The sequence below is a fragment of the Ciconia boyciana genome, chromosome 1, assembly GCF_034638445.1.
Source record: "Ciconia boyciana chromosome 1, ASM3463844v1, whole genome shotgun sequence".
NCBI lineage: Eukaryota > Metazoa > Chordata > Aves > Ciconiiformes > Ciconiidae > Ciconia > Ciconia boyciana.
In genome coordinates this window covers 122,317,466-122,334,287 of record NC_132934.1, presented here as the reverse complement: position 1 = coordinate 122,334,287, position 16,822 = coordinate 122,317,466, and the positions used below count along the sequence as shown (strand labels likewise).

General features: G+C 40.7%; 1 protein-coding gene across 5 annotated transcripts; it reads left to right on the top strand.

Moving 5' to 3' along the window:
• The first annotated feature begins 427 nt into the window (after positions 1 to 427).
• U2AF1 (U2 small nuclear RNA auxiliary factor 1) lies at positions 428 to 16,040 on the top strand. 5 transcript variants are annotated; one of them, XM_072847363.1, is made up of 11 exons: positions 461 to 585; positions 1,468 to 2,011; positions 3,097 to 3,184; positions 3,397 to 3,453; positions 5,336 to 5,366; positions 5,957 to 6,023; positions 10,208 to 10,257; positions 10,836 to 10,934; positions 12,141 to 12,274; positions 12,618 to 12,710; positions 15,784 to 16,040. In XM_072847363.1, exons 3-11 carry the CDS (start codon positions 3,138 to 3,140, stop codon positions 15,920 to 15,922), a joined length of 717 nt encoding a protein of 238 aa, XP_072703464.1. In that variant the 5' UTR covers positions 461 to 585; positions 1,468 to 2,011; positions 3,097 to 3,137; the 3' UTR covers positions 15,923 to 16,040. The 5 variants fall into 5 exon arrangements, with proteins under 5 accessions (XP_072703457.1, XP_072703473.1, XP_072703482.1 ...); XM_072847356.1 differs by lacking the exon at positions 1,468 to 2,011 and having other exon boundaries at positions 428 to 585; XM_072847372.1 differs by lacking the exons at positions 1,468 to 2,011; positions 3,397 to 3,453; positions 5,336 to 5,366; positions 5,957 to 6,023 and adding an exon at positions 6,829 to 6,895 and having other exon boundaries at positions 428 to 585.
• Positions 16,041 to 16,822: the final 782 nt, after the last annotated feature.

Sequence of the window (16,822 nt, the reverse complement as noted above, 5' to 3'; positions counted from 1 at the left end):
CATGCCAGTCACCGCGGCCACGAGAGAGGCGCCCAGTTCCCACAGGGCCGTCTTCAGTCCGCCACAGGCCGCTCAATCCCCGGTGGGCAGCTGGCGCCTCTCGCCAAAGCACCACCTCCCGGACTCCTGCGGTGAAGAGCACCGCTCTTCCCTCTCTGCTCCGGCGAAGGCCTGGCTCTAGCCCTGGCGGCTGCCGGACACGGGCCCGGGGGACGGGCGGGGACCTCCCCACCGCGGCCGGGCCCGCTCAACTCCAGCTCAGCGGCCCGCCCCGGCCCCGACCCCGCACCCCCTGCGCATGCGCCACAACGGCATCGCGTGGCGCGAGCGGGACCCGCGCGCCCTGCCCGCGCCGCCGGAGGGGGAGGGGAGGCCCACGCCGCTCCCCCAATGAGGGGCTGGCGGCCTCGCGCGCATGCGCAAAGAGCCGTGTTCCCCCATCCCCCTCCCCCGCCCGCGGGGCTCGGTAGAAGTGTTTCCGGCGCGGCGGCTGTGACGTCCGCGGTCGGCGCCGGGCTGTCCGGCGGGCGGGCGGTGGGAGATGGCGGAGTATCTGGCCTCCATCTTCGGAACAGAGAAGGACAAGTGAGTGGCCCATCCCCCCTTCCCGCGCCTCTCCGCGCCGCTCCCGCGGCTTCGGCGCCCCGGGGGGGAGCTCGCGGGAGGCCGGAGGCTGGTGGCGGGTTCCGCGGGGCGCGGGGACGCGCAGCGCCCGCCTGGGCGGCCTGCACCGACCGTGGCGGTCAGCCCTCCCTCCCCCTCCCCCGCGGGGGGACCCGGCCCGTTTCTTCCACTCCCGCCTCGGGGGCCTGCGGCACCCCCGGGACCGCGGCGCGCCCCCGGGGGTTCCCCTCCCGCCGCCGCCGCGCGCTGGAACGTGGCGGCGCGCGGCCGCGGAGGGAAGAGGAAGCGAGGCGGGCGCGCTCCCCCCTTCCCCCCCCAGGCCCGCGGCGCGGCAGCCCTCCTCCCCTCCCCCCTCGCTGGAGCGAGGGCGCGTGCGCGCGCCGCCAGGGACGGGGAGGGAGGAGGGAGGGAGGGGGCGCGCGCGCCCCCCTCGCCGCGTGGGGGCCTGCGCGTGCCCGCGCCGCGCGCCGCCGGCCCCGCCCATGCGCTTCCCTCTCCCCTGCCGGGCCGGGCCGGGTCTGTTCTCCTCGGGGACTTCCTCCTCCTCCTCCTCCTCCCCCCTCCCCCGCCGCCCCTCCCTGCCGGCCGCCATGCGGGCGTGCCCGCGCCTCGTGGCGCGTTGCCGTCCCCCGTCCTTCCTCCTCCCCGCCCTCCCCCCGGCGGCCGCGCTTCTCTGGCGGCGGGCGGGAGCGGCCGGGGCCGCTGGGTGCCGAGCTTCCCGCCGCCTCCCGCCAGAAAGGGCCTCTTCTTCCCCTTTTGTTCGTGTCTCTGGGCCTCGCAGCGGCCCGAGAGCTTCCGCTCTGCTGCAAGGACAGCGACTGGTTATTTCTCCCCCCTCCCCAGGGTGCGGAGGATTTCCCCGACTGCTGCATCCTGATCCTCAGGCTTCTGCCTGCAGCCTTCCACGCGTCGGGAACGCCTCTAGTTTCTCTGGTTGTTGGAAGCATACTTACAAAACCCTCCTAACGAGAATTTGGTCACCGTCGGCCTGACCAAACCAGCGTGTTTTTCCACTCGTAAAAATGAAAGGGGGCATCGATGTGCTGCTGGACTAAAATTACTCTTGTCAGCCTCTGGCCGCGAGGCTTCTGTTTTCCTTCTACTTTGTAGTGCTACATGCGGTTCCAATTCGCTCATCTGTCAGAAAAGCAGTATCGGCAGCCTCTCTTGAGCTCTGTTACTGTAGCATCCTTTCTGATATAATGCATTACAGTTTAACAGTGTTAGTACGTGCCAATACAGCAGGCATGAAATTCCTGTACTGGCCTTATTTTCTATTCAAAAAGCAAGCACAACTCTCCAGAAAGTGTTGAAGTTGGAGGCACTATTGGAAATTTTATAGTTAGGGGTTGTTTTTTTTGTTTCAGGATAGAGTTCAGAAAAGACAGTAAGTATATCGTAATGCTAAGTATATATTTTCAAAAATGTAATGAAGAGTAAGCATGTTACAATTTTACAATAAATGTTTTGCTAGAGATCAGATATGCTTTAGTACTTTAATATTTCTCCCTTCCATGAGTTATTGTTGGTTACACAGGATTGTGGAAAGAATTGGTGTTAACTACAAGCATGGGAATAATAATCTTTCTTCCAGGAGAATTCTTATATTTCACTTACACATATATAGCCCGTAATAGTTTTCTTGCCCTTCAGAGTTTTGCATTCAGTTTTCCCTGTCAAGGTAACTAAACTCCTCATGGTTTTCTTTCATCATTCCATGTGAATTACACTTACATGTGAGAGTTCTACTGGCATTCCTAGACCAACATAGTTTTGAAGGTGTCATTAGATGACAGTTAATTCAAGAAAAGCTTGTGGTTTAAAAAAAATTAAATACTTCCTTTTAAAATTATTAACTACGTTCATGGAAATGGCTTAATTAAATGAATTTATTTTGCTTATGTGTATTCTCTCTAACATGGTTTTTCTCTTACCTGAATTATTTCAAATACTGTGTTGGCAGCAGTCTGTGTTACCCTTAGAGTCTAACTTTAAACAGGTGGTTTATAAAACATTAGGTAGGTGCAACTGTATCAGCTTTAAAGCAGGTTATATTGCCTAGACTAGGGGGTTGCATGAACTAAGACACAACCATATAGCTCACAGTGTAATTTTTGAGACTGTTTTTCACATTATTTCCCACCCTATCACCCAGGGAAACTGATATAAAGACAAGAATGGAGAACCAGAAGGGTAAAACAGTAGCAATTGCTTCTGTCCGTGGTGGTGTAGTGAATGCACTTTGGGTTTGAGTAGCAGGTGAAATTGATTAGATGACTTGTCTGAAATGAGGGGTAAAGAGGAATGAATATGAACAGGTTTGCTGTAATGCTTTCCTGTACTGTTTTGATTTTTTTTCTGTGTTACTTCTCCACAACAAGATAAAGGCATTTAGGGCATATGTTTTATAGGAATTGTATATTAATGTCTTTCTATTCCAATATGTAACTACTTTGGGTTTTCTACTTGCAGAGTCAACTGTTCATTTTATTTCAAAATTGGAGCTTGTCGTCATGGAGACAGATGTTCTCGATTGCACAACAAACCAACATTTAGCCAGGTTTGTTTTCCTTTTGTTTTCTCTTTCTTGTGGAAGTATATTCGTGCTTCTTTAAAACGTAGATTCTCCAATACAAGTGAATAATTACCAACCTCCAGATTAACTAGTTCACTTTTGGCCCCAGTTTATATGGGTTTTTGCTTTTTTTGGGGGTATTCCATTTACTTCTCCCAGCATTTCTAATTATCTCCTGTCACCCTTAATGGCTGCAGGAAGCGATGCTGTTGTAAGCTTGCCTGTAGTAGAGACCAACCAGTGCTAACTTTCAGGTGAGTGTGCCTTCTCAGTGGTGTTTAGGCACTTAAACCATCCCAGATTTTTTTAATCACAAACAATGGCAGCGTGTTCCACCTATCTCAAAGGTGTGAACTTAAGTCCTTTATGCATATAATAGAAGAAAACTAATTAATAAATAAAAGCGACTCTTCTGTCATTATATTTGCTCTCTGACCCAGGCTCTTAAGTTTCGAGAGTAACTTACATACTTGCTTTGAATGTGAAAGAATTGTTTCTTGAAAACAACTTGCCTGGTTGCTGAGGGTCTATATGTCAGTTGACTTGACAGATTATTTAATCTTTGGCTATGTGAGTATTGTTAGAGACATGATGTGTGACTGCATCTCTGCCAAAGAAAAAAAAAAGGTGCAGTGGATGATAGGGTTTTTATTATTATGAGCTCTCTAGTTTTCAGAAGTTGCATTCCTGGGGAACTGTACACTTTGCCTTTTTCTATCACTGCTGATTGTCAAGGTATACAGGTAAATAGATTTCCTTGGGACTATTGTATATGGTAAGTAGTTCCCATGGGAGCTGTTGCATTATCAGCAGCTTTACCTACAAAGGTAAAGTTTACATAGCAGTGGGGTCCTCTGCAAGTTCGTTTTAGCTGACTTGGAGCAGGATTGATTAGAATGGTGGAATGGTGTTGGTTTGGGGAGAATTAGGGAGGCAAGTGCTATCCACGTGATTGGAGTTCAGAGCAGTGGTGCTTGTGAAGTTAAACTTTGCGAGTGCATGAGTGGGCAGGGTAGTTCTAGGGGGGGGCTGTCTAGGTTACTGATCGATAGGAACCACTATTGGTACTTCATCTACAAAAACAGTATTCTACTTCTGGTAATTCAGTAATTTTTAATGTAAATATAGTATCTCAAAAGGAATATTGTCCATTTTCAAAACTACTCAATGTTGCTGACCTACATGGAGAGTGTGCTGAAATGTGATTGTTTATTTAGAGACCTGAATTTAGGTCATTGGCTACTAGAAAATATTTCAAAATTAGACAACTTCCACAGTAGCTGTCTTTAAGTTTAAAAAAAAAAAATCTTTTTTTTTACAAAAAAACTTTGTGTGCAACAACGGTTTCCTCTGGCAGTGCAGTCTTTAGCTTTGCTTTAGAAACTGTGGTTAGCAATGCCAGCTGAAGTGGGTCAGCAGGGCGTGTCAGATTCATCCACTGATGTCTGGGACTGCTACAGCATCGTACCTGGCAGATGTGCTGTATTGTAGCATCTCAAACGTACCTGGCAGATGTGTAGGGTTCACTACAGAAATCTTTATCTGTATGCAGATTGATAATCAGCTGTGATAGAAAATAGAGGAATAGATATCTTAATAATGGGAAGTTACTGGCACAATATTTTTATCTTGTGTTGCTATTGCTGGTGTAGCTACTTTATAGAAGAGCTGTGTTAGGAAAGGTTGTGCAATCCAGGGTGATCAAATTACCACCAATCAGCAGAAACACTGTAACTATATGCATGTTTCTGGCTCTCTCCAATTGTAGGCTAAAATATAGTTATTTTAAACCTGGGCCTCGGAAGCACAAAGCTTTGGTTGGTATGACCGTACCCATTATAAAACAAGTGTGTGATTTTAAATGTGATGTTACAGATTTTTTTTACATGTTAAGTGGACAGCATATGTAGGTATGACATTGCTGGTCCTGTGACCTCTTTAAGCTCTGAATTCTGACTGTGACTAATAATAATGTGTAAGCTAAAATTATTTGGGGATTGCGATTCATACTAACTAACACTGAGCTTGTATTTTAAGTAATCAAATTTCAATTTTTGAGCTGCTTACAGTGATATGGACGTTTGGAATTTTTTTGTAATATTAGTTTACTAACTTAAACATGGTTTGTTTTTTCAGACAACTTGATTTTAAGAAGAACGGTACAAATGTAAGGTTTCAAGTCTGCCTGGGCTAATTCTTCAAGTAAAAAGCAGAAGGGCTAAAAGGATATTGTCTTTATTTGAAGGATCGGAAACATGTGAACCTATGATGCTATTATATTATTTAAACAGAAATTCCACCAAGAAATTCCTGATGCACAAAATGAGACGTAGCTCTTGCCTAAAAACCTTACTGTCTGGTGTAACATTTTAGACTCTGTGGCATTATGTATTATATGCTGTGCACATAACACTTTTTTTTTCCCCCCCCTAGACTTACAATAATGAATCTGGTCTCGAAAGCTAGGCATCTCCATAATATCATGTAGCTGGACATCTTAGGTTACTGTGCCTCACAACTCCCATATTGAGGGTAGCTGTTGAGACAAATGCAGCTCTTTCTTGGTGGTTAATTAAAACTGTTTTCATAATATGATGGTCTGGATGCAATTTTGGAAGATAATTCTGCAAATACAAAAGGAAGTCTTAAGAATAAATTATTACTTTTAGCTGTTTGCAAACAAGTTGTCTCTTTGCAATTGTCTATTATATGCACAGCAGCCAGTAGAATTCCCCTTTTTATTTTTTTTCCCCGCAGACCATCTTGATTCAAAACATCTATCGTAACCCCCAAAACAGTGCACAGACGGCTGACGGCTCACACTGTAAGTCCCACAGTTGGAGAAATTTTTTTAAAGAATGGTGTTAAAGAGCCCACTCCTAATTATGAGAAAATAATGTTGGCTTCTGAGCTGCTGACATAAAGCTGTTGCAAACAGGACAAGTGACGGAACTCTTCTTGCGCATAGATCAAGAACTTGTCAAATGTGTGCAATTCAGAATGCAGAATTGACTGCATAAATTGGACTTGTTGCAGATTCTCTTTTGCACTGCAAAGTGAAACTTGATTGCTTAGTAACACTGCATTCTTTCTAAAGGGCTAAACTGCAGACATTTCTCAAATTCTTGATTTAACAACAACAAAAAAAAATAGGTATATATGTGATGTACGGTAAGTTTCCCAAAACTGGGTTTTCTTTCATCTTAACTTTTTTAGGAAAATGGAGATTTCATGTTATGCTGTAATTATTGTATTACTTCCTTTCCTGGGGTTTTGCTACTAAGAAACTATTCAGTAAAACCAAATTCAAACAAATTATTATGCTTGTTATTTGAATAGTGTGTTTGGATGCCATCTGTTACATATCTGCGTGAAATCATGCAAAACCCCTCTATAGTAATATTGGTGAATAAAATAAAAAATACAATAATGGAGTATCATGAGATCTCTATTACTTTACAGTGTTAGGTTGATTCAGAAAGGTCACCAGCTAAGTAAAAGTTCTCCTTCTTGGGAGAGAATAACCACCTCTCTTTCAGCACAGACTCGGCTAAAGCGACCCTAAAGGAAACCGGTTTCTTGTTAAAATTATTTTCCATAATATAAAGTTGTTGCGTTTTGTATTTCAGACCATTGCCCTCTTGAACATTTACCGTAACCCTCAAAACTCTTCCCAGTCTGCTGACGGTTTGCGCTGTAAGTTCATACAAGTTCCTTCACTGGTTCCCTGGGCTTGATTGTCAGAGCTCAGTGTCGACTTAAGCTGGTCTACCATTTTAGTTTAACAGATCAAACTGACCACATTTCATTAAATGTGTCCAAAACAAACACACACAAAAAAAAACCAAAATCTTTTTTGTCCCACTCACCTTCCTCCCTACTCCCAAAACGATGAGGGGAATCTGAATACCATCTATTAAATCAAAAAGGGTTGAAATTGTACTTCCCCTGTAAAGCAGTCTTGGTTGCACTGCTGTCTCCCCTCCACCTTTCTCCCTGCCAGTTGCCTGCATCCTAGGAATGCTTTTCTGTATGTTTTGTGCTATCCATTAGGCTCCACTGTCTAAAAGAGCAGGACAATGACACATTGACTTCATCCAGAAAAAATGTCCTGCTCTGTAAATGTTAAGAGAACTTGAATTTGAAACTTTTCAGACTGCATGCAGAAATTTGTCCTAGGTTAATGCAGCTTCCATTTAGAGTCTACTTTGGAAGAATACACTTTGACTGACAAACGCTTCCCTTCTGGCAGCTGTCCTTTTTGGATAGGTGCATGCTTAAAATTCCTTCCATGCTTTGAAAATTCAAATTCCAAAACCAAGTTGCATATTTACCTAGGAAAATATAACTTTTAAAAGTACTTTTGAGGAGGGGAAGGCATTTGGGTATGGTCATGAACTAATTTAATAACTCCTCATGAGGTACGAATGGGCATAAGAAAACACAACTACTGTGAGACTGGCAGAAGTTAAATGACCAGGATTGTTGATCTGCGATTACTGATATATCATTGTGATTGAATCATCAATATTAGAATAAGATTTAAAAAAAAAAAAAAGTTTTAGGACCAAAAAGGATCGGTGTTATTTTCTAACTAATATTTCTTGTTGAAGTGAATATTGACTGTGTGGTAATAAAGCTTTGTTTGGCTATTCCTTTTTTGACTGTTGGATTATAGACTAGTTCAGATTAGTTACCAGCATTTGATTAGACATGCTTTGTGAAATCAGCCACTAACTTAAAAGTCAATGCTGTCTCTTCTGCTTCTAAAAGTAATAATGGCCCAATTGAGTAATTTGAGGTTTTTGTCACACAATCAAGCTAGATACGTAATGAGCTCTGTAAGTTTGTCTAGATGCTTAAACAGTTCTATTGGTTTGTAGGGTTTCTTGTTGCAGATGCTTAGTTTCAGTAAACCAAAAAATGTACAGTTGGGTATTTCCACTCTGTCCCTAAATTCTCAATGCGCTGGTAACTAATTTGCACAGAGTTAACAGCAGTTTGGTCTGTGGAGCTGTTTAGATTGTACAGCTGCAAGAGTCTTGAACAGATTCTCTAGTGTTCTAAATGCTGGTATCCAACTCCAGTTTGTCTTGTTAAGTGGGTAGCTATTTAACAGAGCCTAACTGTACCTTCTGTGGTAGAGCTGGAGCTCTGTTATCAGTAGGTTTGCTGAAACTCCTGGCTCCCTGGTTTTTCGATATTTGTCCCTACTTAAGTACTGCATGTATTTTAAATGGATAACTTGGGTAGCTATTTAATGCTTTTGTTGTTGTTGCTTAACTGTCTTCCTTTCTATTGCCGTCGTAGAGGATTAACCTTAGTTTTGAACAGCAATAGTTTTCCTGAGTATTCTAATTAGTAATTGGGCTTTTCAAGGTTCAGATACCGGTAGCCCTGGAATATGAATGTTTGTAAAGCCTGTGCATATATATGCTTCCCACTTTAGAAGGACATCCAAGTAGTCATTAACTAACTGTTGCTTATGATCTCCTAATTTGACAATGGAATCTCCTTATAAGTTTTTAGCACTTGTCCATCTGGCAAAAAGTAATTATTCCCTGTGTGGCTCTCGGAGCCCCTGTCTGATATCTTAAAAAAAAAAAAAAAAAAAAATCCTTAGGTATTAGTAAGTTATCAGTGGTGTTGGCAGAACCTTGGGAATATAGTTAAGTATTAAACTGTCTAGAAATACTGGTTTAATGTTTGATATTCCTTAATTTGCTATATAACCGTGGGGAAGAAGAAAGTTCTTAAAAGCAAACATTTCAAATGCAGAAACATTGTTAGCCTAAACTATATAACAAATGCCCCTTAGCCTTCTTCAGGAGGTGAGCTGGGTGGATGAAAAGTAATTACAGTTCCAGAGAGTGTGGCTGGTTAATATTAGAGCCTTTGAAGAAAAATGTAAAGTTTGTCCAAATGGTAATATTAGCCAAAAATGACTGAGCCCAAAGCATCTCTTTTTTTTTATAGCAGCCTGAAGTGAATAAACTCACCTTTGTTGGCTCAGTTTCTTGTCTTTCACATTCTGTGAACTAAAACGCTGGTGTTTATAATTTAAAGGCTAGAATATTTTTCTAGCATAAAATGCAGGGTTCATTTTAAAACTGCTCTGCTTGATCTTAATAAACCACTTAACTGCTGAAGAGCTAATACATTAGGCTTTAATGTACACAGCTTAATGTAGTTTAAAATGCTGTAAACTGGAAGAAATAAATGAAATTCATTTTTATATTCTTAATGCTTTGAAAAATCGGCCAAACCTACGTTGTTTTTTATAGCAGCAGGCAAGCAGCGCTCATTTGTAAAGTCCAGCTTGGAGCATGAAAATAATCTAACCTGAATATATGGCTGGCTTGTCTTGCACTAAAAGGTGTTCTGCAGGACTACAGAAAAATTAAGTGATATTCAAAATTAAACTAGAAAATTGCTGTCTATTGCAAAGCATTATGGTACCCTTCTTTGAGGGCACTGAGAAAAGTGTGTCATTTCAATAACTATTTTGAGCAAATTTAAAAAAAAAATTCTGGGCTATGTTACATTGTGAACTCAAATTCTAGTGTATATGCTGGAGAGGTGGACATCTTAAAATGAAATTTTGCCTTTAGGAGGAGGAACACTAAATTGTAATCATGCTTTAAAATATGCAAATGTCACAAAGCACTTGCCTTCTGTTTAGGTAAAATTGTTGATAGGTAGAGGGTGGGACTGTACATTAAATGATATTTGAAAGTAATTCCTTTCCCCTTTAAATTTGTGGCATACAAGTTTGGCTCTGATTAAAACTTGTTTTGATTTGATCATGTCAATGTAATGTTTTGACATATACTTTGGGGACTCAAAGCTCTTCACACATACTTATTTTTAATATTCCTATTAGTTAGCTCCATGCTATATGGTGTCTTTTATGCTCCAGATGGCCTCTCTAGATTGTTTTGTAGTATGATCAAAATCTCTTCTTCCTTATTTATAGGCTCTAATCGATATGACTCTTGATTTTTACAGGCGCTGTGAGCGATGTTGAGATGCAGGAACATTATGATGAATTCTTTGAGGTATGTAAAAGATGTAAAAAAAAAAAAAATTCATTAAAGTGTTAATGGATTTGTCGACACAAATGAGCTAGATGGATTCAGCGTATAGCACAATTAGATGGATCCAGAGAATGGTGCTTGTTTCCTCAGGTGTTTGTATAAAATTTACAACTTTCAGTGCTAAATATTTCCTGGTATAACCTTTGGTTAGTTTGGCTTTAACTTTACTGTTTATAGTAGACTTTGTTTAAAAAATTAGCAACTTAAGCGATGTAGCATTTTGATTCCATAATCTCCTTCTTTCCTGTAAATTTAAAATATACTTAATTACTTGTATAGAAGCAAATTAAGTAAAACTATAGCATCAAGGCTTATATATAGTGTTTTCAGTGCATCTTGTGTATTCTGTAAATACTGTACGCATAATGTTTTCCATAGCTTTTATTGTATCCTGTTAGTGCTGTACTTACAGATGGACACAGTACAGGCCAAGCAAGTACTCATTTAAAAGGCCTTCTTTTGTACTCACAGCTAAATGCAATGCTTCTGTACTTATGACTAATGTGCTGCAAACTTTTAATTGGTTGTTTTGTGCTTAGGAGGTCTTCACAGAAATGGAAGAAAAATATGGTGAAGTTGAGGAGATGAACGTTTGTGATAACCTTGGAGATCATTTAGTTGGAAATGTATACGTAAAGGTAGGATAAAGAGAGAGATTTATGTAATCAATAGGGGTGGTATTTATTGATTTATAATTTTAAAAGCTACTGTATGCTTGTAGATACTGCGAGAGTAGCTCTTCAGGATATAAGCTCCTCTCTAACTTCACAATATAAAGTAGAAAGAGTGAAAATGTGAATGGAATCTGAAAGAAATTTTAAGAGAAGAGACACTTTCTTGATAGTGAAGGTCTGTGTCATTTTCCTAAAGATTAACACTGTTTTTTTTACATTGTTATAAACACAGTCACCACTGCTGGACTGTTTAGTTTGCCAGGCTTAATTTGGGGTCTGTCTTCTCATCACACTGCCTTTTAAGCACTTCATTATGAGCAGAGGTTTATTTGCAACAGGTGTGTTTATTTTCAACAGCTGCATTTATTTTCTAACTTCCCAGTTAAACAAAACATCTTGTAACCAAGTTACATTTGGCAGTAGCTGGGTGGTTTAAGGTGCAAACTGGAGCACTCAGGTTTAGCTCTTAAAAGTCATTGGTATCTCTTGAATAATGAGTACAAAGTTGTCACCTGCAGAAATTTTATTGTGTGTACAGTGTTGAGGAGGTGTGAGAGAGTTTGTTTGAATATTTTTACTGTACGTTCCCTTAACTGGAAAGTAATTTCACGCCTAAAATTCTCAGCTGTGTAGGTCATAAAATCAACTTTTATTTCTGATTAAAAATTTGCAAGTGGTTAGCTGTGAAAAGGAATTTCAAATTTAAGTTTTACCTTCATTGTAAAACAGGATCAGATTTTTGTAAATTCTAATTTAAATGAATGAGAGCGTCAGTCCTCATGCAGATTTCTCTTAAAGGTTTGAAAAATCCATTACATTTGGAGCATTAGTGTTCTAGAAAGTACTCTTAAGCATTCTCTTTGTTTAAAGTTGTACTAAGAAAACACAGTATCTTCTATCATATCTTTTAATACAAGCCACAAAACTTGAAAGACCAAACAGAACACAATTAAGAGAAAATATCAACGTTTTGATTAGCTCTGAGTCCTGATTAATGAAAAGCTAGCATCTTTACCCTTGATTTGATGGACTGTCCCAGGAACTCTGTAGTAGCTTCTAGTTTGATTAGTAGTCCTAAGCCTCGGATACTGCACAACTGATTTGATAGGAATCTTCGATCTACTTCTGTTGCTTCTCTTTAACATGAGAAAATGTTAATTTTGCTTTTAGTTTCGCCGTGAAGAAGATGCGGAAAAGGCTGTGATTGACCTTAACAATCGCTGGTTTAATGGACAGCCCATTCATGCTGAGCTTTCACCTGTGACTGACTTCAGAGAGGCCTGTTGCCGTCAATATGAAATGGGGTAAAAAGTGGCTTCCTGTTTGCTTTTGACAGTATCTCTGAAATGCTTGCACAGACAGGGTGGTTGCTTGGGCGTGGCTTTTATGTGTAGCTTAGTGTAGGAAGAAAAGCACTTCCGGTAATGTTAATATGAAGGACCTGCAGTCAGCCTCTTGACTTTTGCCATCTCTCCTAGGATTTTGATCTAGGAGAGAATCAGTGTCAGTAAATGATGCTTGCAGTTTACTGGCTTTAATGTTAGAGGTGATTAACTTTTAGATGGCTAGAGGTTCACTAGGGCTTAGGGCAAATGGATATATTGTAGAGCTGTGAGTTACAACTGTGTCTCTTGAATTCTGTTTCAGAGAGTGTACACGAGGAGGTTTCTGCAACTTTATGCATTTGAAGCCCATTTCTCGAGAGTTAAGACGCGAGTTGTATGGGCGTCGTCGTAAAAAGTAAGTTTGCTTTTAAACATGATTAAAACAGGTAAATTGAGGATCAGTTGCTGAAAATTCTGAAGGCAAACCTTTAAACTTAAGTCCTCTTTTGTTTTTTTTTTCTAATGCAGTTCTGACATATGCCAATGAAAGAGCATCAAGTAAAGCTAGCAAGTGGCCAGTTTAGAACAAAGGAGTAGGTCTTTCTTAAAAATAAAAATTTATGGTGCTTCTTGCTCTGCAGTGCTGTGGATGCTGAAGTTTGATGTGACTTTAAGAGAAGGCAGGGTTCAAGGAGAATAGTATTCACTGAGTTACTAAGTACATAGGACCTACCTGTAGTTCAAGTCTCTAAACTGTGAACTGTTACAGGCGGACATTATTTGGGAGAAGTGTTGCTTTATGTCTTTTCTCTATTTTGTTGTCTTCTAAATGTATTTGCTTGTGGCCTGTTAGAAGCAGGCTACTTGGCTAATGGGCGTTTTGGCAGGATCAGACTGACCACTTTCAGCATTATGGACAATCAAGCATATCTATAGGTTATATTCAGTACCCCACCTTGTTTTTAACAGTTAATGGCTAACTTTCTTAGCCCATATTAATTCCTTAGTGTTAGTAACAGGTGATCACTGTATTGAGCTCACTTTTTATTAATGCTAGCCTCACAACGTGAGCCTTCTTGATAGGAATTCTCAGTAGGGCAAAGGAATAGTAATTTTGTGTACTGGCAAAAAAATTTGAGAAATACATTTTATTATATATTTATATTATTTATTAAGGTACCTCATATAAAGGCTTATATCACTGCTGTTACTGTGATACCTGTCTTGTGGATGGTTCACTTTGAGCTGGATTCAGTCTGCTTGCTTTTAGGACCTTGCTGTTTAGGATAGACATATGAAATTGTTGAGCTTCCTTTTATATAGAACACAATTTAGTATGTTTCTTTATATCACAGAAGGAGCCTGGGATTGTGAACATGTTTTTCCTATAAATGTCTCTAATTGGCAGTGTCTTAGAATTTGTGAGGATGAATTTAACTGTGGAAAATGTAGATTGTGTTGCTTAGGCACATGTATTTGTGCCTAAATACTTTCCTAAAATATCCCAATTAAAATTAATTTAAAATTAAATGTGAGCTTTTAAGATGTTTGAATTATTTATGAAAAAGACAAAGTATGCTCTTGTATTAGTTTTTTGGTCACTTTTATGAATCCTAATCTCTTGGTGTTGTGGCTTAACCTCAGCCAGCAAGTAATCACCACGCAGCTGCTCGCTCACTCCCCCTGGTGGGATGGGGGAGACAATCAGACAAGTAAAAGTGAGAAAACTCGTGGGTTGAGATAAAGACAATTTAATAGGGAAAGCAAAAGCTCCACGCGCAAGCAAAGCAAAAAAAGGAATTCATTCACTCCTTCCCATGGGCAGGCAGGTGTTCAGCCATCTCCAGGAAGGCAGGGCTCCATCACGTGTAACGGTGACTTGGGAAGACAAACGCCATCACTCCAAACATCCCCCCCTTCCTTTTTCTCCCCCCATCTTTATACGCTGAGCATGACGCCATATGGTCTGGAATAGCCCTTTGGTCAGGTGGAGTCAGCTGTCCTGGCTGTGTCCCCTTCCAGCTTCTTGTGCACCCCCAGCCTACTCGCTGGTGGGGTGGGGTGAGAAGCAGAAAAGGCCTTGACTCTGTGTAAGCACTGCTCAGCAATAGCTAAAACGTCCCTGTGTTATCAATGCTGTTTTCAGCACAAATCCAAAACACAGCCCCATACTAGCTACTGTGAAGAAAATTAACTCTATCCCAGCCAAAACCAGCACACTTGGACTTAGTAAGGCTAATTAAAAGGTATCACCTTTTATTGCAAGAAAGATCAGACTTGTGTGTTTTGCTTTGGAATATGGTTGTTTTATCCATAGCCCAATTTCTGTCTGTGGTAAAACAAATAAAATAGCTGAGTCCCCCATCTGGTTTTCTCTTTATTGGCCCTATGTAAATTCTTTGTGCAGCTAAAGCTGTCACAGGTTAGCAGTAAGGCCTGATATAAAAAAATCAGTTCTTGTGTCAGTGAGGTTTCACAGGTAGATTGTATAAACTAGACTGACCTGAAAGTAGTTCTACACAGAATGAAATACATGGAAGTTTTTTGAGTAGGAAAAAAGGAGGGTAAACCAGAACTTTTGAATAATAGGTTAATTTAGTAATTCTGGACAGCTCAGGGGTATGCAAGAGTTATGGATGTGTGTCTGTCATAGTAAAAGCTGTCACCACACACACTGCCACCCCAAAACATCTCACCATGGAACAATATTCTGCAAACTTAAGACTTGTATCATTTGTTTCCCTGAGCTTTTAGTTCTGCTGTAATTCATACACCTATTTAAAACTGTACTGTTTACCTATCTTACAAAATGGACTTTTCTAAAATGCTTAAAAACATTCAAACTAGTCTTTTCCTTGACAAGTGCCATATAAGCTATAAATCCATAGTAGTTGTGTTAGCAGTACCTTCTGGGTGGCTTTATCTTTCTTCTTGCATTTAAATCATTGACCTCAGAGGCAGGGAAGATTATTCGCAAATGCTGATAGCTTCTGGAAGTGTGGGGGAAGAGGGGGCGAGAGAAGGAAAAAACAACAAAAAAAGAGAACTGAGTTGTAATTGCTAATTAATGCAGTTGATTTAGTAGGAGTGGACTTACAAAGAGCTGTAGGCTTTTGCTGTGTGTTGTTAAAACTGCACAACTGCAAAAGCAGTTGTCCTCTTCTCTTGCTTCTCTAATTAGCAGCTGTGTAACAGTGCATTTGGTTTCCTCTACATGCCTTTCCTTAAGTTTTGCACACACATTATAATGGATGACTGGCAGTGAACAGTTGAGTCTTTTAACAGTATGTGTTGGCTCCTCGGTATTATGTTTGTTCAGTTTGTAAATACATGATTTCGCAGCCTGAGTGCCAATTTACCAATCCTCCTAATGCAACTTTGTCTTTCTTCTCCCTCATTACTTACATCCTTAAGTGTTCTACTGTGTGGTACTGCAAGTAAATTGCTGAATGTGATGAAACAATAAAATGTTCAAACTTTCTTTGAAGGCATAGATCCAGGTCGAGGTCCCGCGAACGTCGGTCTCGATCCAGAGATCGTGGTCGTGGAGGTGGCGGTGGTGGAGGAGGAGGACGTGAACGTGATAGGAGGCGGTCAAGAGATCGTGAAAGATCTGGTCGATTCTGAGCCATGCCATTTTTACTGTATGTCTGCTAGAAAGTGTTGTAGTTTGACCAAACAAGTTCATAATGAGATTTTTTTTTAAAGATGGGCTTCTGAATAAAAAATTTGTAGTGATACAGTATTCTTTGTGTAACTTGTTTCTTGTGGGGGGGAGTCTTTTTAACTGTCATTCCTCTATCCTGACAAATACCTGAATTAACTATGCCTGAGGGAAAGGTGGTAAATGTATTGGAGGAGCGCTGGTTTTGGTTTGGGGTTTTTTTTGTTGTTTTTTTTTATTCGGGTATAATTTGAACTGTTGATGAAAATGTGTGTGTATATAATATAAAATATTATATACATAGTAAAAATAATATACTGCTTAAGAAACAGTTACTCACATAAGTTTCCCTTTTCTGCTATGCTGTCTGCTTATTTAGGTTAGTTTAGGCACATTTAAAAGGAAGGCTGTGCAAAATGCATATATTCACCAAGTAGAAACGCTTAGTTACAAAAATGTATGTTTGTTTGTTACCAGAAGTCTGTGCTCTGTCTATCAATGTGACTGTGGCATTTACAATAAATCCAATTTCTTGGTGTAAAATCTAAAGCCTATTTTCTAAGCACTCTGGAGTAGTTGAGTTGCTACTCCTGGCTGTGCCAGAGTTCATAGTTCAATTTTTTTTTTTTATGATTCTTGACTAAATTCCTTGTCTTTGGCTGGAAAGAAAGTTGCCTAGTGCAGTGTGAAGAAAAAAAAAGTAATATTTTTATTGCAGTGATTCATAAAAGGTAGGTGAGGGTTTTTTTTAAAAAAAAAACTCATGCTCCATGCAACATGATACATAGGATCTATTGAAGGAAATGCAAGGTCCTAAATGCAAGGACCAAATTTCTTAACAGACTGATTTTTTTTTTCACTCT

Bases quoted from the DNA above. Each gene is read 5' to 3' on its own strand.
- U2AF1 (XM_072847356.1), top strand. From the start codon at position 3,138: ATGGAGACAGATGTTCTCGATTGCACAACAAACCAACATTTAGCCAG. The intron at 5,367-5,956 runs GTAAGGTTTCAA...TTTTCCCCGCAG, and splicing joins TTAAGAAGAACGGTACAAAT to ACCATCTTGATTCAAAACAT. The intron at 10,258-10,835 runs GTATGTAAAAGA...TTTTGTGCTTAG, and splicing joins ATTATGATGAATTCTTTGAG to GAGGTCTTCACAGAAATGGA.